Source organism: Coffea arabica, chromosome 9c (assembly GCF_036785885.1).
Source record: "Coffea arabica cultivar ET-39 chromosome 9c, Coffea Arabica ET-39 HiFi, whole genome shotgun sequence".
In the NCBI taxonomy this organism is placed as follows: domain Eukaryota; kingdom Viridiplantae; phylum Streptophyta; class Magnoliopsida; order Gentianales; family Rubiaceae; genus Coffea; species Coffea arabica.
Genome location: NC_092326.1, coordinates 40,307,839 through 40,331,569, shown reverse-complemented (window position 1 = coordinate 40,331,569; position 23,731 = coordinate 40,307,839). Strand labels below are relative to the sequence as shown.

Below are 23,731 nucleotides of genomic sequence, written 5' to 3'. Positions count from 1 at the left end.
ATAAAAGCTCTTTTTTGACACTTGTAGGCTCTCATACTTACTCAAGAAAATTCTCTAACTAGCATCCTAATTTGACTAAGAAATCACTTACATAAGAAATTACCGAATAAAGCACCCACAGTTTCATAAATAACATAACTACTAAAAGCCTGATCCTAAATTAAATTACTAAATGATTAAATAAAAAAACTTTTAAACTTAGATTTATTTGCTAACAAAAAGGTCTAAATAACTGAGGCAAAAGCCAATTCAATTTCATTATCAATACCACAAAAAAACAAAACTACATCCTAATTGGTCCCAAAAAAAAAAAAATCTTTTCTGAGGAAGCACCTGAAGGGAAGGGGACAACCATTCTATCCAATACAACACAACAAAAAAAATCAGTCAATAGGCTTAGTCTCACACTTGCGTCCTAACTGATAATCACATCTTCAAATCGCCTAAGCAGATTACAGATTAGGCCCTTAAAACATAAACAAAAGCAGTGCATATATTAATTACCTGCATTTATGTTGATGAATTTTCCTTTGTTCTTGATGATTACTTCAAGTTCCAATGCCAAAAAAAGTGAAAGTAACCTCTCAATGCCAACCTTGGTAGTACAGGAAGAGGGAAACTTGCAAATAATCTAGTAGTAACAACTTGTTATCCTCTGGCGTTTCCTCGGCAAGATTAACAACAAAACAAAAAACAAAAAAAAATTATAAATTCAACGGAGGAAACAAAGAGAGTACATATTAAGAGATGAAGACAAATGACCCATTTAGGTACAAAAAAACCTCCCGATGTTTACTTTTTTTTTTGTCAGCAACGATACATTTGTATAACCTACTCTATCATAATCTAGGAGAAGACGGAGCCTAAGGAGGCTGTTGTAGGGACTAGTGAGTATACAGATCCAACTAGACCAAAAGAGTGCTATGGCACAACCCTTAGATTTTTTTCGCTACCCAAGGAGGGACTTAAGTCCCTCCCTGGTGGCCACTGAGCCATTGGCCCAGTGGTTTCTCCCGATGTTTACGATGGCAGAAAATTCCCAGTTCACTGAAACTACTGCACTGCACTGCTCCCAGAAAATTCCTTTGTATAGCCATTTACCACTTCGTCCTTGCCCTTTTAAAAATTACTCCACACAACATTTTCATGTGAAATGTGGCTGTGTTTCACCTGCGAATTACTGGAAGTACTTGATCACAAGCCTATGGACAAATTGATCAAATTGAGGAAGTTGCAGATATTCTGATGGAAGTTTGGGGTAAATTCTTACAGAAGTTTTGACTGTTCGAGTGTAAATTTTTATATTTTGTATATATAAAACTGGCCAATTCTCAACCAAAAAAAAAAAAAAAAAAAAGGTTCGGGGAGTTTGGGTTTTGTTCTTGAATGGCTCCCCTAAACGAGTATATGAATATTGGTTTCTTTTAGAGAGGAGGCATATTCTTTGCTTTTGAAGAACCACGCCTTTAAGCCTTGTAGACATGAAGGCTTTTTCAAAGCCGTTGAAGACGTGAAACCATATATTAACAATCCCTCAAAAAAGACTTCATTATATTAGTAATCCATTTTATCCTCAAAATAGCAAGCTACTAAGGAAAAAGCTACCGTCCAGCAAACGTTGTACTAGTACGTAAGGAGCCGAAAGAAAAAAAAATGAAGCTTTAACTGGAATTCACAGTTTTAACGAAATGGAAAATCCATATATACACGGAAGATATGCAGCGTAGTAAAACCTAGCAAAATTTTGTGGGCTGCGGCACTTGTAAATTTGTGTCTTCTTTCATCTTCACATTTCATCGCAAGTCCCTCTTGACAAGCACCTAATCACCTGAGCCTGTTTCTTGGTTGGTCCCCAGCCTCAACATTTCGCTTTGCTCTTAGAGAGAAAGGCTGCTTATGCTGTTATGCACTCCTAAACTTGTAGACTATCCAGGGCACTGGCATCTTCATTCTCCAAGCTAGTTTCACGTTTGGAGATGATGTTCATAAATGTCCTCGTAGCCCGGCCAACAGCATGAGAAGTCTTTTGGGCTGCTCCAGCAAAAACTGGTTGCAGAGAGATATCTGGCAGGTTTGCTCTCTCCTCAATCATTGCTGTTCAGAGAAATAGCAAGTGAGAGAGCATTGAAAATAATCAAACTCCAGTAAAATCAAAAGGCAAAAGAGCAAAACCCTACACATCGTCCGTTCTCGAGCAAGAGAACCAATTTGCCGAATTCCAGCATTTGCTGCTTGCACAGCTTGAGCAGATTTGCTAACCCCATCAGTTATCTCTTGGCTAAGCATCAAATGAAAAATGTAGGAATTGTCATCACCACAGCTTAAGCAGAATTAACAGAAACACAAAAGGGACCAAAAAAAAGAAAAAAAAAAAAAAAGGATGCATACCGGGAAAGAAAAAATTGAAAAAACAAAAGGAAAGAAACACCAATAGTATCATGGACATGACAAAGTAAATGACTGGCCAAAGCAGCAGTATTAATCACTATAACTTACTTCCATAAGTATTACCATGTATATCAGGTGCAATATTCACCCACTAATTGCATTAGGAAAATGTCGAATTTTTCTCCGTCTCATATAACTTCTATTCCATATATATCTACGTGATGTGGACCCTGATTTATGAGTACGAGGAAAAAATCAACAAGAGACAGGCAGTAGGGGCCAACTTCTAATTTCTGGACATTATTCATGCATCTATGTGTTGAGTTCCCCCAAGGAAAACAAACAGAAGAGATATCAGAACCGCAGGGACCAAGCTCAACCAGTAAACAACATCAGAGTACTCCCACCAACTTCCAAACCAGACAAAAACTAAAATTTGCAAAATCACGTGCTTGTACAGATAACAATGGGATCAAACTCTTTTTTCCACAAACCAGCAGCGAGTTAGCAATTATGCTTCTTGTATTTGCAGAAAAACACAGTATGCATTTTTGGCTGCCTTTACGATGTGGTAGGATTGGAGAATTTCATAACAGAATAATTGCCTGTAGTATATACCATAGAAAAAAGTTTGTATTTAACTAAAAACCATTTAATTGAGTACCCACCAGTAACAAAAAAAACCAAAAAATAAAAAACAGACTAAACCAAAGTGAATCTCTGAAGAATAAATGGTGAGTTAAGACATTGAACTTTGCTAATATAAGATAAAAATCATGAATTCTGGGTAGAGTAGATAATACAAGCCAGTGGCTATAATTAAGGAGATGGAAACTGATTTGACCGAAAAGGATAATGATTTGTGGGTTAATCCAAATGATAGGTGGCACATTAGGTTCTTCAAAAGTATGAATAAAAAACATCCATCCTACAACAAGTGCCTATCTAATACGAATCCTTCTTTTACATGCTTTTCTTGCATCATAGATTCTTAGGTAGAATGATTAATCTCCACACTAACTTCAAATCATAGAGCAGAAAAAGCATGCGACAGCAGGTGTCAGAGTGTGTAGAAGCAGGAAGATTGCATAAATGAAGATCTAGCATGACGAGAGTATATAATGTTGTAAAGGCCACAAGTAATACCAAGTGCACAATTAGACATGCCAAAAACCACCAACAAAAATTGAAAGGAAATATCACATAGACCTAATACCACTAATTAGAAATACAGACTCAACTGAAGAATTTTGTGATTTTCTGCAGCAATTGAGGCAATTTTGCTTGTGTTCTTCCCTTAAGTAGATCTTCTGTCAACATCAGAGGCATGACAGAAAAACTTGCTACAATATCTATACAACAAAAAGCGATCCAGTGGTTCAGAGGCATTACTAATTATCTATACAATGAATCACTAGAGTGTAGGCCTCCATGTGACATGAAGATACAGATATGATAGCAAACCATAGATTCTGAAACTCTTTTAGAGACGTGTTTTTAGAATGTGTTGCATTGTGTTTCAAAATCTTTGATATGGTTGTCTTTTACTTAACCTCTGCGATACACATTTACACGCAATACTCCTTTTAATCCATCATGCAATGACCGTGCATAATCATTTCTCCTATGTACAGTATCAATAGGAGGCACTTGCTAAGTCTCCTGTGAAATGTCCCACCCAAGTTTCTGCCATTTTTTACCTAACATGCAGTAGACAAATATAATGTTTTTTAGTAATCAGATTTTTTTTTTTAAGTGTAGATGGGAGGTCTCGAACCGGGGACCTCTCACACTCCCTCCCCCCCTTACCACCCAACCCATCACCTAGCTTGGACTTCTTTTCTCATCTCTGTTCTTTAAATTTCTTTGCTCTATTTTTTCCTTTTCCATGCAATGAAGTGTCTAGGTGTTTGATTGTGAAGTGAACTCCAAACTTCATGGGGACTTCAAGAATACCCGTACATAATAAAGAAGACAATTAGAGGTTGGGCAATTAATGCGAGTATGCAATTTGCATGAAGAAGAACTGCACATAAAACTAAAGAAGCCCACTACAGGTTGGACAATTTTTGCAGGTGTGTAATTTGGAGGCTTCAGGCTTCAGCACTGATGCTGTCCATGTTACTATTCATGGCACTCTGGCACCACACACTGGCACTCTTCCTTTCACTATGACTATATCACCAGAATCCGCTGGGATCTCAGTCTTAGTCTATTTTGTATAAAATTTGATATGGGTATGGAAAGAGCAACACCAACAATGTGATGGGTTGTGGCAAACTCTATTATGTTGTCTAGCATTTTGTTGGATGGTGTATTCAAGGGAAATGCTAATTAAAATCAGGGACAAGAGTCAATCTTATACATTCCTATTGAAGTTAATTGTCCTTTGTTCCATGGTTGGAGGACTTATCTTCAATCCACCCATAGAACAAAGGACAACTAACTTCAATATGATTGTTTAGGATTGACTCTTTGCACTTGGTGAAAAAAAATTTAAGCGAGCCTTATCACTCCTGGCCATCTCAAAGTCAATGAATAGTTGATTGATTTGTTCACATAGTCTTGAGAAAATGTTAGGCATTAAGGATGAAAAGTCTTGAGAAAAGGTTAGGATCAATATTAAATGTAAGAGGAATGCTGAAGGACAAGTAGTATATGCCCTATGGGCCTAAAATCTTAATGTCACTTATTTCAAACTCTAATATCAATCACTTATCTTCACAATATTGGATCTAATGCCTATCTAACAATAAGGCAATCGGGAATAATTTTTGTTAAAAGGCTATCAATGACCTTTCAATAATTATAGCCTCATTGCACCAATCTCATCCAAAACTGATTTGAATTCATCTCAAATACATCCTACACTTTCTCTGAGTCCATCTGAACTGCATATAGATCTTAGTTATTATCCCTTCCTTTCCACTACTCTCCTTGCCAGGTCTCTCCTTTAGTCAAAAATCATTAATTGGTCTTCTCGAATGTTGTCCCAAGCACAATCAAATAATCAGACATCTACACAATGTTTTGTGGTAAGACTCATTTTAACGCCACTCTATGTCCAACTTCGCCAAATAGCTTGACATCTATTTTCTTCATATAAATGGTTTACAATGCTTTGCCCCAATAATAAGGACTCACATAATTTCTGTAACGCACTTGCCTCTAGGTTGATGGGTTATTTCAGGTTCAGCATTCAAGATTCAACAAAATATTTTACTGCAAGCAACGTGCGAACAATATATAGATCAATGAAGAGAATTTCTATTGTCCTAGGGTGGTGTAAGCATCCGCTACTACAACTTCAGCATTCTTAAGTAATCTCTGTCTCAAAAAGAGAAATGCCAATATAATAGCCCTGTTACCAATGGTGTTCATGGGTATAGAAAATTCCTCAGCATATTGTCCCACTCATAGATCATTATTGCTTAGATCATAAAAGCAAATGTTTGGATTACTTCTTGTTTGAGGCCACATAGTAAGTGGTGCTAGCTCAGTCTTACAGTCTTGGAGCAACAAAGCATTACCATCAGTACAACACATACATAGTGTTGGTGCAACAAAGCATTACAATCACTACAACACATTCATCATCTTGGCACAACACAGCATTATCATCACTGCTACACATATAGTTGAAGAATTGAACCTTGTACCTCAAGTCCCTCAATTCATACGTGAGATCACTGATCTCCAAGCTGGTAAGCCTAATAGCAGCCATTGTGCTGGGGGTCTCTTGACGAGCAGTATCAGCCAGTTTTGCAACAGAAATTGCTGCCCTACGCATGGCCTGCAACACAAGAGACAAGAACTAAGCATTTCGTCCACACTCTTTTTAACAGAGAATCCATGTTGACAAACTTCTACTTCACTCAGAACCATCAGCACCTCCTGACCCCAACATATGGAATCAAATTAAAGCTTTGGCCTCAGTTTCAAGAATTAAACAGTTAGTCAATCAAAACAGTTTACTTTTTCCTTTATTTAATCTAGAAAATGTTCAGAGGAGTATCACCTAATAATGATGACTGATAGAAAAGTTTACTTTTTCCTTTATTTAATCTAGAAAATGTTCAAAGGAGTATCACCTAAAAGTGATAACTGAACTTTTCTATCACTATTAAATTTTCCAACTCCGTGTAAAAGCTGCTTGAGACTTCTCAAGCTCTTTCAATCACCCATGTCAAAATGTTAGCCAAACCAAAGATAGAAACACAAAATAACACCTAGGAAGTCTAATGGAGCATCAGAAATGAGATAACGTTACTTACAGACAAGGTGGGAATTGCTGCAGCAAGAAAGCCTACCAGTGATGCAGTAGTCTGCAATGGAACCAGTTAAGCAATTTTTGATGCGCAAATAAATCAACAAAATCGTGAGGCACTTCTAGGTCCTGAATACATTGTCTGATTTAAGTTGAAAAGTTATAAATTTTTAATTTCAAAATAATATTCCAACTGCTTATTTTTTGCATTATCAAAAGATAATTCATTCCAAAGTTATCCGGAACGCATAAATTGAATTCTTAATTACTAAAAGGAACAACCAGACCAGCTTCCAAAATTGAATTTTCCTGATAATTGTTCAAACATCGTTTATCAGTTTATATAAACATTTCATGATTGATTTTGCCATAGTTGATTCTAAACGAATCAAAATCCCAGGGGGAAAAGTAATCAGAACCCTGGAAGAGGCTTATTTCACTACTTAAGCAGACATATACGCGCTTCATGCTTCAACCACATTTGGTTTGAGGTCATAATTCATACCAAATATGAACATGAAAAAAAAAAATTGCTTCAACCCAAAAATCAAGATTAGGAGTCCATGCAGGCAGGGATTCCTAAATTTCAGAAAGTGTTGAAATTTACCAACAAATTAATACTAGTATGAACAAATACTTTGCACTTCAGCTCAATTGGAACACAATTTCAAAACACAAGGGGGGAAAAACTCATCAGAAACCTGATTAGGAGTCCATGCATGCATGAATCATGAATTTCAGAAGCTCTTGATATTTACCAACAAATTAATATTAGTACGAACCTGCATTTCAGCTCAGTTTGGAACAAAATTTCGAAACAAAGGGGGAAAAAACCGAAACTTGGAAAACGGGGTGGGATACCGTGACAGCAATGAAGAGCAAGAGAGAGAAGGCCTGATCGCTTGTGCTCAACTTGGGAAATCCAAAATTTGACGGACCCACGAAGGGGCTTCCGACTTGTTCAACATGGATTTGAGTTGCGGATTCCTCAGAAAAGCTGACGTTCCGGGACTGATTGGGAGCGGTGGAATGGACAACTGGAGACGGCTCAGACGAGGCAACAGCGACGAAATGGCAAAGGGGTTTGAATTTATAGGGACAAAGGATTGAACTTGGAGAAGAAGGCTTGAGGTTGATGGGATTGAATAGCTTTGATGACTTTGATTTGAGGTGAAGAGGAAGAAGAGTCCGAGCAGAGTGGGCGGAGACTGAACTGGGCTTCATCACTCCCACTCTCACTCTCTCACTCCCTCAGCTAATTTGTTTCTAGGTCGCTCCGAAGGAGCACTAGGAAAATAACTTGTTGTTAGTGGGAAGGAGTGTACGCATCTTTATGCACCTGGTACAACAGATTGATGGAGTGACAAACGTTTGATTGGCTCCCTTCCACATTTTACTATTCTCTTTTGACCCCTTTAAGTTTTGCCGACTCTATCCATTTTGTTGTTTATTGAGATTGTACTTGTATGGATTCAGATGTTGCAAGCCATAGTATGTAATTTTGCGGAAGTTAGAATTGTTGATTTGAAACCTATTTTGTTCATTGTTTTTGTTCTTGCGTATTAGTAAATTCTTATTTATTCGTGATATTAAGAGCTAACGTATGTATTGCGATTCATTCACTAAAAATTTAATTCTTGTGTCAAGAGTACGTAGATTCATTGTTTTTGTTATTGAATGTTAATAAATTCTTACTCATGCGAGATGTTAGGAGCCAATGTATCGCGATTCAGTTGCTAAGGATTTGGCCCTTGAGTTAGGAGTACGTAGGTTCGAGTCACTCAGTTTATGAATGCTTTTATTTTTTCTTTTTCATGGCAAACGAATGTAGTATTGAACTTGTTTAGAGAATGCATACGCTTCTGCTTCTCCTTCCAGCTATCGAACTTCCACTTTTCTCATAGCATAGATCAGGTCACACAATTATTATTTCGCAAACTGATTCGACTTAAAACAATGCAAGTCCGAGCAAATGTTTTTAGATGCTGATCCTGCGCATATAATCCATTGATGCTGCTTTGAGTGCACATCCCATATTACTCAAGCAAATCGTTTACTGCAATGAATATCAGGTGCTGAGATGATGCTATTTGCGCTGTGCTAGGAGCAGAACAGGCCTCCCTAATAGTAGGACCCAAGTTGATTACTCTAAGGGCAAGTGGGATGTCATTGTGCCATGCAAGAAGCGGTGATTTAGTCCCCGTCAGTTTACGTAACCCTGTTGAGTCACCCTTTCTAGTATAGGGTAGATTAGGATTAAGATTAAGCGTGGATGTAGATGGTCACAAGAGACAAAAAAAAAAAAAAGAAAGCAGGACAGGCGTCCTAGTATTAGGACCCAAGCTTACTACGTTGATGGCAAGTGGGATGTCATCCCAGTTTTGAACAACCAGAGACTTGTTTCATGACCTGCAACTGAGCTCTGAACCCCATCCCACCTTAAGGTGAAGAGCAGGTGTAACTCCATCACAAATGAGGCGGAATTTATGACTACACCGATTGTGTTTAAAGTTTGGACTTTGAAGCTGAAGAGAACAGAATAAGAAAGCATCCGCCAATATCTAATCATCCAGAGCTCGAGGGGTCAAGAATTACACAGGAAGACGTGAAACGAAAAAAATTATATTCATCCCAAAATTTTCAATCTTTTTTCTCCAAATGTGCAAGCCTTTAACTTGCTCTATTGATACTCGTATACATCCGAAGAATTAACAAGGTGGTGATATAAGGAGAATGACAAAGATTCAACTGCTGTTTGACCTTAAGTGAGATGGGCTTCTAATTTGTTTGGATAGGGTATTATTTGGAATAATTACTGTAGCACTTTTTTGTGATGCGATGTATGTGAGATAAAAAAGTGGTTGAAAATCTAAAAAAGTGAGTTGAAAAATACGTTTACGATGCAAGCGAAACATTATTTGAAATAACAGTTAGTGCTATCCAATCATAGTTTCGACAGAGCCCTGGAGACATCTTTAGAAGAAAACAACACTCTGACAGCCTGTAAGCCTGATAAATATCTCAACGTGATCCAAAACATGAAATCAAAGTATTACGTCCAGACAAAACAAAATTCTAACATCTGAACTTCTGAAGTTATCTTGAGAAATACAAAATCAGTCACAAGCTTTAAGCCAGCAATCTTTGGAGCTGCTCACGAATTCTGTTTAATAGGAAAACGGCAATAATCTTTGCCTACAGGAGCTAAAAATAGCCATATAATGTTATAATGATGCGATACAACGTGGGGTGCCTATGGGCAGCAGAGAGAATGGCGCTAGAAGGGGAAGATTGATTATAGCACAGCAGCAGCAGAGAAGGGTGCAGGAAGGGGAAAATTGAATTTAAGGATGCAAACTCTAGATCGGCAGCACCAACTACGAACAATTTCATAATGACCATCATTTGGGCCTAACCTCAATCCCTTGAACAATCAGACCGCGCTTCCAGTTGCCCCCTTTTACTTCTGTCAAGGCCATCTCCATATCAACATCTTCTCCTCCCTTTATAAAAATCTCCCCCAACTTAACTTCCATCCACCCATCACTTCTCTGCTTGGAAGTCTGTGCATCCCTGTCCGCAGGCCTAACCTCCCGCCATCTCATTGTTGCAGTTTGGCGATGGCCAAACCTCCCTCTTTGCCTTCTTGGCATGCCTTGCTGCCTGTGTGTCTCAGGGTCCAGATGAACCGCCTTTTTTTGACCTTCTTCTCCACTCATTCCTACTTCACCCTCTGCAGGTACGTGATCAAAACCAAAGGCATCATTCCATATGAAAACAAGATAACTGGCATAGGTAGTATCTGGTGACAGCAAGGAAGTTTTTATCTTGCCCCGAATTTCAAGCCAACAGACACTGACAAGCTCCGCCACTTCAGTGAACCTGGGTTTTAACATATCCATTTCAGCCAATTATATCCGCAATCAATAAAGAAAACAACCGGTATTATCTCCATACACTATTTACACAATCAAAGCACCCAAAGTACCTAGACATAGGTAGGGGAATCCATTGCCAATAACACGGTGTATCGCCCCACACAATTGTGAGGTCCCTTGCAGCCAACATGTAACATTTCTTTCCACTGGATTTCTCCAATGAGAAGCTCTGAACAGTATCAATAAAAACCATTTAGGTACTTGCACGATAAATTACAGTAATAAAGTGAAAACATACCATAACCTAAAACATGCAGAATTGAATCAACCATAACCAAGATCAGCCCAAATGGAATAATGAATCAGCCAGCCAGAAATTGCACGCCTGCACATTACCAACCTTGGACACTTAGACAGGCTCACATACCACACCAGCAAACAACGTTCCCATCTGATCCTAAATTGTTTACATTGTCTGCATGGCCTACAAAAATCCCTACTAAAGTCTAAAGCTTCCCTCGACAATTCATCACACAAATGAATGTTGTTAACAATAATAATAATCACCAATATTATAATTATTGTTAGTACAGCGGGTCGGTAAGTAAGGTTCCTAATTTTCTGTTCTGAAGCATCCATCCACAAACCTGGCAAAATCATGGTATTGAACAAATCGAAAAGCAACTCTTCACCAACCCACAGCAGATACCAGAATTCCAAAAGTTTTCAGCAAATTCGTTACCCCAAATAATCAAAACAACAAAACTTAGCATAAGTAATTCATTCTAATGCTACCTCCACAAAATTTAAGAAAGCCAAGAACAAACTTTTGACTGCAGAGTGCAGATACCAAGATTCTCATAAAAAAAAATTGAAACAAAAAAAAAAAAAAGAACACTCTTGACTTGTCCAAAATTTTTCACCAAAACAGAGTAATCCACTCCCACATTCCAACGCAAAGAAACAAAATGTCAAGGAGAAAAACAGTAGTGTAAACATAATCGAAAAGAATAAGTGTACCTTGGTCCCATTGTCAATCAAAATGGGATTATCGCAAAGATGAAGATACAATTGTTTCTTGGACGTATATAAGGGCAACAGTTGAATCCCCTGCTCTGATCGGCTAAGAATATCACGATAATCTGGGGGCAAAAAGCTCTCCCAGACGTCGTCGGATTGGGCAGCAGAGCAAAACGTGGAGCTGACCGAGGATAACCTGCATGCATCTCTGGGACTGGTTAGAGATAAGGTGTAGGCAATGCAGCCTTCGGGTAAAGCGTTGAAATGGTCATTCTCCTCAGCAGCCATGGTCACCTTCTTTGTTTTACATTTTTTCTCTGTTTTTTTTTTCCGCTTATTGAGAGTAACTATTGCTACCCTGCTAATTGATGGAAGCGCGGGAATCGAGGAGTGGAGGATGAGGGTATTTTATTTCGATTGGGTAGAGATTACGCGGTTGATAATTTAATTTAGCACTTTAATTTAATAAATTATTTACTTTTAATACAGTAACACTTAAATTTAATAAACTATTCACTCTTAATGTAGAATACGCTCAAAATATTAAAATTTTAGCATTTAACAATTTAATAATTTAACGAATTCAAATTTTAGATTTTAAATTTTAATTTTATCAAACGCACGTTAAGAGTGGTTGTCACTAACCACTAAAATGAAATGAACAACTTCTGTAAGATAATTTAGGAGGTGTTTGGTGGATGGGTTTCAATTTCATTTATACTCAATACATAATCTTTATTTGAACTTGGTTGGAATAATTAATGGATTTTCATAGACCCCTGAATTTCTAAATTAACTACTAGAAATTGAGATTTCACTTATCTATTATTGTAAAGTAATAAAAGACTTTATGAGTTTTTATCATATTTATTATTATAGCACGCCCTCTCCCATCCGGGCCATCCCAAATCCGCCCCGTTGCCATTTATAGTTACAAACTATCACTATCGCGGTGTAGTCTTGGTAGCAAAGTTAATGACCTTTTGGTAGAAACAAATGCAAGCAAAATATACCTGAGATAATTTCACTATCCAAACAAACCTACAAGAGCCCATTTGGATTGCTATTTTCTCGAATTTGTTCAAATGTACCGTAATAATTTGATGTATATAAGATAAAAATATGATTGAAAAATGAATTTGCCAAAAATGTAAGCATTTTTTTTTTTTTTTTTTTGAGAACAATGGCAACCCAAAAGTTTCTAGTGCATTGTGTGAAAGTATGTTGGTTGTATCTTAGGAAGTGTTATTTTTTCTCTCCTCTGGCACTAGTATAGCCGCATTTATATCATGGTTTGGGTTGTTTCAATTTGGCCGGTTTATTGCATTTAGACCAAAGTAATTACTGATTAGAGCAAGAAAATGCATTTTCTTAGGTTCTAAGTTAAGCTTTATAGAGTTGATAACTACACACCTGGCATCGATTAGAAGAAAATATGCTCTGAAAGCGTGTAAGAATTTTAACTCTTGACTTAACTATGCTCTGAATTTTGCGCCTCTGAACCTGCAACGATTTGCAGCTTGCACCCGAAATTATCGGCTTTAGGAGGTAACCATTTTCTACTCCTAATTTAAACCACATCAGTCCGCATTGGTTGATATCTCATCCGGCATTTGCAATAAAGCCCACTAAAAAAAGGCAGTTAATTTAAAGCACATTAGCCATATTTAATGTTTGCAGGTAGGTAATTAGTATCAAATTGAAAATCATGAAAAATTGATGAATACCCTGAATTATAGTACTAGTATAGAGCTTTTAAATTGTATTGGGGCACTTTCAATCTGTCTTGTCAAGCTACTACCAAAAGATGAATCATTCCCAAGATCCCAGCAGTCAGTGAATCTAAAGAAGGCATCTTTGGACTGAATCTTCAAAGTGTGCAGATGCGGACCACTCCTTTTAGGACCAAAGTTAGGAGTCCTGTAAGCCGAATAAAGCATCTCAGCTTGGCACTAGGCCAGATGAAGACATCAACAATGAAGTCTCAGAACCCAGCCAGAATCCTAACAATCTATATATATAAGTATTGCTTGTATTGTTACTCAATAAAGGCGGATAAACCGAATAGATTCCAGTGAAAATTAACACTAAAAGAACTCATCCGAAAGAATAGAATTATTGACAAGCTTTTAAGTCAGAAGTTCTGAAGAGCAGCTTGACCAATTCAATTTCATAGAAGAACAACAATGCTTGCAGCCTAACAGGCTGAAAGCCGCGTATTCTAATAGCTAATACAACACATGCACAGCCTGGGGTTGCAGAGGCGCGGCCCAGAAGGGTGATGGAAGGTGAAAACAAACAGGAACTGAAATGAAAATTGGGTAGTAAAGGTTCTATAATAACATCGTTTGATCATTTTCCCTCCTTGGGCCTAATCTCAATCCCTTCAACAATCAAACCACTCTTCCAGTTGCCCCCCTTGACTTCCATCAAGCTCATCTCCAGATCCACATCTTGCCCTTCCTTTATGAAAATCTCCCCCAATTCAACTTCCATCCATCCATCCCCTCGCTGCCTGGGATTCTGCACATCCTGGTCTGCATGCAAAGTCTCTTGGTATATCATCCTTCCAGCCAGGTGGTGGCCAAACAGCCCTCTTCGCCACCTTGGCATGATCTGGTGCCCTGGTCTTTGTGCTCCGTCAGGATCCAAATGAACTGCCTGTTTTTTCCCTTCTTGACCACTAATTCCTACTTCAGCTTCTGCAGGTTGATACTCAAAGCCATAGATTCTAGATTTCGATGTGAAAACAAGATAAGCTGCATAGTTTGTCTCCGGTGACAGCATGCTAGTTCTTATCTTGCCCCGAATTTCAAGCCAACAGACATCAAGAAGCTCAGCCACCACACTGAACCTGAATTTAACATATCAATAAAAGTCAATTACCTGCGAAAATTCCAACTAAGGAAACCACAAATCTTATCTGTATCTACTTTTTTCAAGAAGTGTTGGTAGGAAAAGATTCAAGTACCTGGACTCAGGTAAGGGGATCCATTTCCAATACCTCGGGGTATCACTCCACACAATTGTGAGGTCCCTTGCAGCCAACATGTAGCATTTCTTTCCGCTAGATTTCTCCAATGAGAAGCTCTGAACGATGTTAACAGAAAGTATTAAGGAACTTGCAATCATTTCGAAAAACAAAACGTTCTAATACAGAGCTAAAATGACCAATTAATTTATAAAGATGCAGAGTGAATCAACCAGAAACAAGATCAAGCCAAGTCGTCCAATGATAAATCAGCCAGCCAAAATTTGCACAACCGCACAACACCATCTTGATGAAATTAGAGTATATAGACACCTTTATCCAAATTATTCATCTTGCAACATTTCTCATCAAAAGTCTATCCAAATAGACAAATTAACAATCAATTGAGGTTTCCTATTTTCGTGGCAGAATAATAATGCTAGAATAATAATTGATAAAAAAAAAAAAGCAACTTTAAGTTGTAAACAACTGACAACTCAGCTTGGAAGTTCCACCTTCCAAAATACAGATACCAAAACTTAAAGAAAAACTAATAAAGGATAAACCAGAGATCCTCAACTTTCCACCAAAGATGCAAAATTTATCCACAAATCCCATAAACCCAGATAATTAACATAAAAAATATCAGTTAAACTGTTACATCCCACATTCTTAATCGCTCACCAAACAAAATCAAGAAATGAAGAACAAATTCTCAAAGGACAAAAAATTGGACCAAAAGATTACCTTGGTTCCACCGTCAATCAAGACGGGTTTATCACAAAGATGGAGATACAATTGTTTCATGGAAATAGCCGACCGCAATAGTTCAATCCCCTCGGCTGATCGGCAGAGGACATCACGGTAATCAGCCGGAAAGAACCGCTCCCAGACTTCGTCGCATAGAGCTGCGGAGCGAAAGGTGGAGGCCACCAACGATAGCCTGCATGCGTCACGTGGACTCGTGAGAGACAAGGCGTTGGCTATGCAGCCTTCGGGCAATGCATAGAGATCAATGCCGCCGTTTGATTCGTTCTTCATCTCCACCGCCATAGGGAGGGGTCTGCTGCTTGTATTTTGCCTTCTTTCTCTGGTATTTTTTGCTTAGCGAGGAAGTATTTTCTTATCTGCAAAATTGCTGGATATGAGGAGATCAGAAGAGAGGAAGTTAATTTATAGATGAGTATGCCCGCCGAAACTGGAGGGAGATACGAATATTTTTATGTGTGAAGGGGGGGGGGGGGGGGGGGATGGCGTGTTACAGTTGGTTGATAGGTGGCAGAGCGAAAAGTTTACTGATGAGACGTGGAAACTTGAATTTTATCTATTAATCGATTTTTGGTCAACTTAAATTTGATCAACATCAAAGTCTAAGCCGAACTTGAACTTGAATTCAAGTCTGTATATATATTATTTTTATTTTAATAATAAAAATATATATATATGTTTTTAATATTTTATTATTTATTAAAAAATTATTATTTTATTTTTTAAAATAAAATAAATTTTTTTATTTTTTTTAAACTCATGCTCGACTCAATTCGAATTTGAAGTCGAGTTTGAATTCAAACTTGATAAAAATAAGGTGAGACTCGACTCAATAGTCCAAAATTCGACTCGACTCATATAGACATTATGACTAATTGAGTAATCTTCTATTTGTAAATGATTATGACTTTATAAGCACTTCTTTCCCTCACAAATTTGTTGATGGATTTTAAACGTGTATTTTAAGAAGATCAAGAAAATAAGTAGTGGTAAAATTAAGAAGTTGTATGAACAAAGTTTTATTCCCCATATCTCTCTCTCTCTCTCTCTCTCTCTCTCTCTCTCTCTCTCTCTCTCAGTATAGTGGAAAGTTTTAAACTTGAGATCTTTCACTTACACTCCTTTATTCCTCCATTTTTGCCCCTTTACTCTCATTTGTTTTCTTTTATTATAACTTACCCAATATAGTCAATCTTGAAAGAAAATGTTAATTTCATACCATAAAAAAGAATGTAATCAACGAGTCGCTCTTGAAATATATCTATATATATATGGATAAAAAATAAAAAAATTCCTTGTGGTAAATTTAATACAAAGAAAAACCCTCCGTGGTTTCAAAATGTACAGCACGACACCCTATACTTTGAACTAAATTGTAAAGGTGACAGAATCCGTTAAACTTAACGGAAATGAACGAAATGACCTTAATGCCCTGATATAATTAAGCAAAATACATATCAAAAAAATCATTTATTTTATTCTCTAGATAGAGAGAATTGATGTTTAAGGGGTAGAACAGGTATATTTGTTAAAAATTAGTTATAAAAACTTTTTTTTGGTTCCAATAAGTCATTTCCATTAAGTTTAACGGATTTAGTCACATTTACAATTTAGTTCAAAGCATGAGATATCATTTTGTACGTTTTGAAACTATAAGGGGGCTTTTCTGTGTATTAATTTTACTACAGGGTTTTTTTTTTGTGTTTTTACTCTATATATATACATATTTATCATTTTTTTGTGTATAGGTAATTATATTCATTTTTTGAATATATATGCTCACACAGTCACACTTATATGAATTTTTTTTTAATTTTGAGTAAGTATTTAATGTTTGGGTGACTGATCAACCGCTTTTCAACATCTTCACTGCTAAATAGGCTAAGTTTTGAGTCGGTAGGAACTAACGAAACCTTAGCCCATTTTCAACATCTTCACTATTAATTAGGTTTTGAGTCGGTATGAACTAGAGAAACCTTAGCCCTTAAGAAATATTTACTCTCCATGCATATCTGTCAAATATTTGTTTCATAGTATTTCTTTTTTTTTTTTTTTGGCTCTAAAAAGATATAAAACAAATTAAAAAAAGATGAATAAAGCGAAAAAGGGTCAAACTTTTACCTTGTTATAGGATCCTCTGACTCGGAAAGCTAACTGTTGATGGCATGAGCCCCCTAAAAAAAAAGCTCCACAGACATCTTTAGTAGTTGGCTTTAAAGGAAACTTGAACAAGTTCCATGCGCTCCACGTCAAATCCGTACATATTTAATGCATACTAACTTATATAGGACCCTTCTTCATTGAACACTTTTTTTCCTCTTGTATTCTCTTTCTTGTATACTTTTAGTTGTATTTTGGTTTCTTAACGGGATGATCACTGTTTCACTTCTGGAACTTCAGGATTAATTTGGTGACAAGAGAAACAATTAGTAGTATTACTTTTCAAAGCAGATGCATTTTCATTTCTACTGTTGCTTTTATAAAATTTGGCTGTAGCGCTTTTCTTTTTTGCTCCTGGATTTAGATTAAAACCAGACGAAGTAGGTTTACGTGCAACACAATGCTACGGGAAATCTATCTACGCAGGGGGAATATGCAGAAGGAATCAAAGCAACTGGGATGGAATTTTGAACAGTATATCTTCTTGCATCTCATCGTTCGTTTCCTGGATATGATTGCATCTTTTAATTCTTAGTGGTGGAATCAATACTTACGATCATAGATCAACAACGATACAACCAATACTAACACACAAATAGTGAGATGAAAATAAATATCAATTAGAACAGATTCTTATTTAGTGATACTTAAATATCCAAAACCTCTAAATTTTATGGGATTATAGTTACTTTATTTGAAGTGTAGTTATGTGGCTGTTGGTTTGTGTGTTTGGCGCTAGCTCTTATAGTTGAGTAGTTGTAGGATTTTGTATTGCTTTTGTGTTTGTATTACTTCATTCTGATTTTAATTCAAGTGTGCCTTGAAAAAACTAAATAGTCATCACTACCATAGTTATTAAAATCAACCCGGGCATCAACCCAACAAGAGGATCAAGTTGGCGGGTCAGTGATTCAACCAGTGGATCACTGGTTGAATCGTTGTGTCACACTATATAATAAAAAAAAATATAATATAATTGAATAAACATATAAATTATAATATAAGTACAAAAATTCTTAGATATTAATAAGCCATAACCTATTCATGTTTCATCGTTCATACACACAAGCCATACATATATGTATTCTTTAGTTCATGAATTCATATTGATATTATACACAAACATAAATGACAAATCTAAGTATCAAAAAAAGAAATAAACCCTAATTCCCAAATTCCTTTTCAATTTTTCTCATCCAATTGTCAAAAAGACAACAATGTCCATGTTGATGTGTCTATTCAAATTAAAAAATTGGATAAAAAAGTATTTTCAAAAAAAATTTCAAAACCCACTGGGTTCATAAAAAACCGTCGGGTTTAGCAAGTCATCGGTTCAACCGTCTGGGTCAAACGGTCAAAACGAGTCATCTGCAACTCCGATTCAATTGCTAAATCGGCCCGATTCCATGATGGGTCCACCAATTTGACCGATTCAACCATCGGGTCGAATCGAATTTAACAACTATGATCACTACGCTCATTTTTCCACTGCAATGAAAAGATCATGAGGATTCAGTAGGCAGTCATAGGTGAATGATACGGGCAAATTCCAAATATCATATTTTCCTTTATATTTTACTTAATCGTGACTTTTCTTTTTTTTTTTTGGACTAATAGGTGCGTTTGATAAAATTAAAGTCTAAAAACTAAAATCTGAATCCGTTAATTAAGTTACTAAATTGTTAAGTACTAAATTTAATACATTTGAATGTATATCATATCAAGTGATAAGTAAATAGCTTATTACTTATTTGTTGAAACAACTTTTGCTTATGAAATTTAGGATGCGTTTGACAAAACTGAAGTCTGAAACTGAAATTTGAAATCCGAATTCACTAAATTATTGTATTGTTATGTACTAAATCTGATACATTTGAATATATATCATATTAAGTGATAAGTGAATAGCTCTTCACTTAGTTTTTAGAGCAAGTTTTACCTAAGAAATTCACTGTCATTTAATTAATTCATTCATATAATCTAATTTTTTATTATCAAATGCGTCTGAACATGTTAAAATTTGAATCTATTAAATTTAAATACTGAATTGGATTTTCAAATATGGCCCCAAACCCAAACTCTAGTTTTGATGATTAAATGTTTAATCACTAGCTTGTGCCAAATATCATCTTCTTTTATATTTTATTGAGTCATCACTCCCTCCTTTTCTTTTCTGGATCAAATGCAAGTCTCAAATCTGAACTCTAGTTTTGATGATTAAATGCTCAATCACTCAAAACACAGCAAACAAAAACATTGACGTTGCAAGCAGATGCTTTGTTTACGTGTACAGTTTTATCATCAATACTACTATTATTTTCGATCAATTTAAATTAAAATTCGCAAATTAAGATCATTTCTTTTTGTCACATATATATATATATATATAGAATGTATTGGTGGTCATCTATCCCAGAACTTTGTCTTTATATTTGACAGTGACATATTGAGAGGCAGAATTTGTTAATATTCGATACCAAAAAATTATATCCTTCGACATAAGGATAAAGATTTATTATTCGGAGAGAGGGCGATGGAACGGCCGAAACTTGCTAGCGTGGATGCTGGACCGCTTCGGGATAAGACATGGATAAGATACCATTATAATATTGCCGACTACCATTATTTAAAATATATCTTTTCTTCATGATGTACTAATCTAGTAAAATACTTTCATTGATTTTCACTCCTATAAAGAATTAAAACAAAAAAAAAAAATACATAATCACAATTTGCTTGCCCTAGTTCTATGGTTTACAATGTTTAAATTTGTTGACAATTGGAATGATATTGGAGTATCACAAATATCATCAATTGCTTAGAAAACAATTTGATGGAAGTTTTGTCTTTAAAAAACTTAACAAGATTTTTTTTTTAAAAAAAAAACACTATTTTCAAGAATTTTTGAGCTGTAATTTTAGTTTTTTCAGCTGACAATTAACATTAAAAGGCAGCCCTTCAGTTTAAACTCAAGAGAAATAATTGTCAACTTCCTTTCCAACTTGTTTTAAGCATCGATCGACAGCAGGCTCCTTGGAAATATTATAGTAGAACATTATTATACATTTCTGCCTAGTGTCTTATAAATGTTTTTTTTTTTGGGTATTTTGTGTCTTGTAATAAAGGCTTTTTATTCTAGTATAGTTACAAGTATGTATGGATTATTTTCATTTAGAACTGGATAGAAATTGGAGTGAATTCATACTGATACATTTATTTGTTTTCTTGCGTCCATCATTGGATGGATGGATGGATGGATACAATTCAAGATATCACGCTGGAGATATATGAGATGTTCTCAATTCTGATTTCTCTTTCTAAATATAGAGACGCAAACAAAAAAACGTCATTTATCAACAATAGGGACGTCGAATCATGTGAATTCTATAATCTGCATCTTTTAGTTATGGACTTTTTTTTTTCTTTTTTTTGGGGGAGGAGGGGGGGGGGGGGGTTTGGGGGGTGTTTGTGTTGGGATGATTGTATAGTACAATATAAGAAAATTTTATAATGAGTGACATACGACTTGACGACAGAAATAAATTAAAAGATGACTCACATCATTAATTTTAGGAATTCGCATGTTTGTATCCATCGTCGTTATTTTCAATTGCTTTTATAGCAGGATTATATAATATATTAGTTAGGCCTTTTTAAAACATATTGTATTCAATTGCTTTTAGCTCATATCCTTTATTGGATTTTAATTCTCAACTTTGGCACAAAGTGGTGGATCCTCCTCCCAATGAACTATTGTTAGACAAAGATTCAAAAGCAAAATAATACTAGTCATTTATAAACATATAATGGGTATTTCGATGAGAATAGATTAATACTTAAAAGCAAATTAAAAGAAGAAAATATTATGTATATTATGAAATATAGGATGAAAGATGTCATAATTATTGGATCTTCTCCTTTCAAACTAGGAGAAATAATGCATGAAAAGATTATAAACGTGGATGCAAGCCATTTAAATAAATAATTTTTCTTCGATTCTACAAAATTTTCACCATATTTCAGATCAAACAAAGAAAAGGGTTTAATAAAATTGGTTTATCTTTTTCTCCTTTTTATGGTCTCAAATAGAAGGGAAAACCAATAGCAAGGGAAAATAAAATAAAAAAAAAACAATTACCTAGATTTATACCTCAATTGGCCTTTTCTACAAAATTTTATGTACAATCAAGACGTAGTAATGTTCATCTTGGAATGATTATGAGAGCATATGTGAGGAAAATTATTTTCTTGCATGTTATTGTAATATTCTTTTCTTCAACCAAAATTAGAAACAAAATGAGGCCTTAAAATGGTTTTTTGTAGTTATAATTTTTTATATACGGTGCTAGAGCCAAAACTGGATAACTGGAGGGGGGAGGGGGGGGGGGGGCAACTGCAAGCCTATAATTACCATTCTTTTGAGTGACCTGTAAAATTCGTGAAAATGTTGAGGTGGAAATCTTAACATATCAAAGTAACTTTCTAAATGTTTCAACCTTTTTCACAGGAGAAATTAAAATGAATTTCAAAATCTTAAGGATTGGTCACCCAAAATGAAACTGATATTCTGATCAGTATTCTTTCAAATTTTTTTTTTTTAAAAAAAAACTTAACCAGTATTTATACATATGTAATGTACATATCACTGTGATGTTTAAAAGGTTAATCCATTAAAAATTAGCTTAATTCGAACAAACCTGATGAAAACTTCTGAAGTGGTTGGTTTAATTCTGGTCAATCTGTATTCATCTCTGTTCTTGGTCTTTTGCAAACCACTTATTCATTGCTTTGATTTTTTTTTTTTTTTATCCATATACCATTCCTCATGAAACTTTTTTTTTTCTTTTTAGGCAATTCCGCATGAAACTTGTGAACAGTAATGACAAATTTTTCTTCAATATTTTTTCCGGATTAGCATCAATTTGAGAAATATGCATGGGTTTCAATTCTTATACTTAATTTGATCAATTATTCGAATTGTTACTTTTTGAATAAAACGAGTTAAATATAAAGTATAAATAACTTCAAGAGCTCCTAAACTATTTTAATAGTCAAGTTTTGGCTCTCTTGTCTGTTCCAAATCGTAAATTGAACCCTTATCTTTTTCCGTCATTTGATCCATTAATTTTTGGAATTAGATCCATAAGCATCAATGTTGGAGATAGATTAATGAAGAATAAAAAATTGACGCTGTTTTATCTTTTTTTATCTGTTGAAGAATAAAAAATTGACACTTATTTTAGGAAAAATCCTTCAAAACGTTCCTCACATTTTATAAAAAAAAACTTTTTTCCCTCACTTTTAAAGATGTATTTTTACGTTCTTTACAAATTCACATTGGTCAAATTTAATCCCTATCTAGATTTTCGACTAGTTTTTTATCGAAATTCATCACATGTCTCGCATGTGATCATTCTTCAGGGACAAAATTATCAAATTAAAATTTATATAATCTGATCTATAATCTCTTACATTTTACAAAATGAATTGTTTCGTCCCTCACATTTCATAAAATAAATTTTTTAATCCCACATATATTTTCACAAAATGAATTTTTTCATCCCTCATTTACCATGTGTATAAATAGTTTTTTTTTTAAATCCATGTATATATCTATTTGATTTCACTTGAACAGTACAAATAGCATGTAATATATCTTTATTTGATTTCATCTAAACAGACTAATTGTAATTGTATACATGCTATTCAATAGATATATACATGGGTTTAAATCTAGTAATTTTGTTTTAAACCCATATATATATATTTATTTGATTTCACCATGTAAATCTATTCAATATTTGTGGTCTTTCTCTTTTGGTAATAATTCATTTATTGAGTTATGTAATAATACCATCTAATTAATCAATTCTAATTCGAATTCTATAATCACGCTAACAAATTACGGTTTAAATTTGAAATTTTTATTTGCCACCTTTAATACATACAGTTGAATTTTTTGTCTTGTGATTGTCTTAAATTTGAAAGTATCAATAACTTACTTCTTTTTGTTATACTTTTCCTTTGTTTATTTTTTCTGTCCAAATTTAATTCGATATAAACACTTGATAATGTTAAGAATTAAATATTTTTTATTTTCAATTTTCAAGTAAAAGGAAATCAACATGAGTGAAAAACTAATAATTTTTTTAAACTCTTGTATCTATATATATATATATATATATTTAATTTCACCTCAACAGTACGTTCAAACGAAATCAAATAGAGATATATTATATGCTATTCATATTGTTCAGATTAAATCAAATAAATATATAC

The 23,731-nt window shown here is 35.0% G+C and overlaps 3 protein-coding genes across 4 annotated transcripts; all 3 read right to left on the bottom strand.

Annotated features, from left to right (window-relative positions):
• Positions 1–1,644: 1,644 nt before the first annotated feature.
• LOC140014334 (uncharacterized) lies at positions 1,645–8,002 on the bottom strand. Of its 2 annotated transcripts, none has more exons than XM_072065032.1 (5): positions 7,517–8,002; positions 6,663–6,713; positions 6,048–6,181; positions 2,178–2,278; positions 1,645–2,094 (listed from the first exon to the last, which is right to left on the bottom strand). In XM_072065032.1, exons 1-5 carry the CDS (start codon positions 7,877–7,879, stop codon positions 1,913–1,915), a joined length of 831 nt encoding a protein of 276 aa, XP_071921133.1. In that variant the 5' UTR covers positions 7,880–8,002; the 3' UTR covers positions 1,645–1,912. The 2 variants fall into 2 exon arrangements, with proteins under 2 accessions (XP_071921133.1, XP_071921134.1); XM_072065033.1 differs by having other exon boundaries at positions 7,438–7,577.
• A 1,703-nt stretch (positions 8,003–9,705) lies between these two features.
• LOC140014449 (F-box protein PP2-B10-like) lies at positions 9,706–11,935 on the bottom strand. The gene is made up of 3 exons (XM_072065331.1): positions 11,554–11,935; positions 10,644–10,762; positions 9,706–10,537 (listed from the first exon to the last, which is right to left on the bottom strand). The coding sequence occupies exons 1-3, from the start codon at positions 11,839–11,841 to the stop codon at positions 10,057–10,059; spliced, it is 888 nt and encodes a 295-aa protein (XP_071921432.1). The 5' UTR covers positions 11,842–11,935; the 3' UTR covers positions 9,706–10,056.
• A 1,725-nt stretch (positions 11,936–13,660) lies between these two features.
• LOC140014275 (putative F-box protein PP2-B12) lies at positions 13,661–15,710 on the bottom strand. Its single transcript, XM_072064761.1, has 3 exons — positions 15,272–15,710; positions 14,525–14,643; positions 13,661–14,407 (listed from the first exon to the last, which is right to left on the bottom strand). The coding sequence occupies exons 1-3, from the start codon at positions 15,575–15,577 to the stop codon at positions 13,906–13,908; spliced, it is 927 nt and encodes a 308-aa protein (XP_071920862.1). The 5' UTR covers positions 15,578–15,710; the 3' UTR covers positions 13,661–13,905.
• Positions 15,711–23,731: the final 8,021 nt, after the last annotated feature.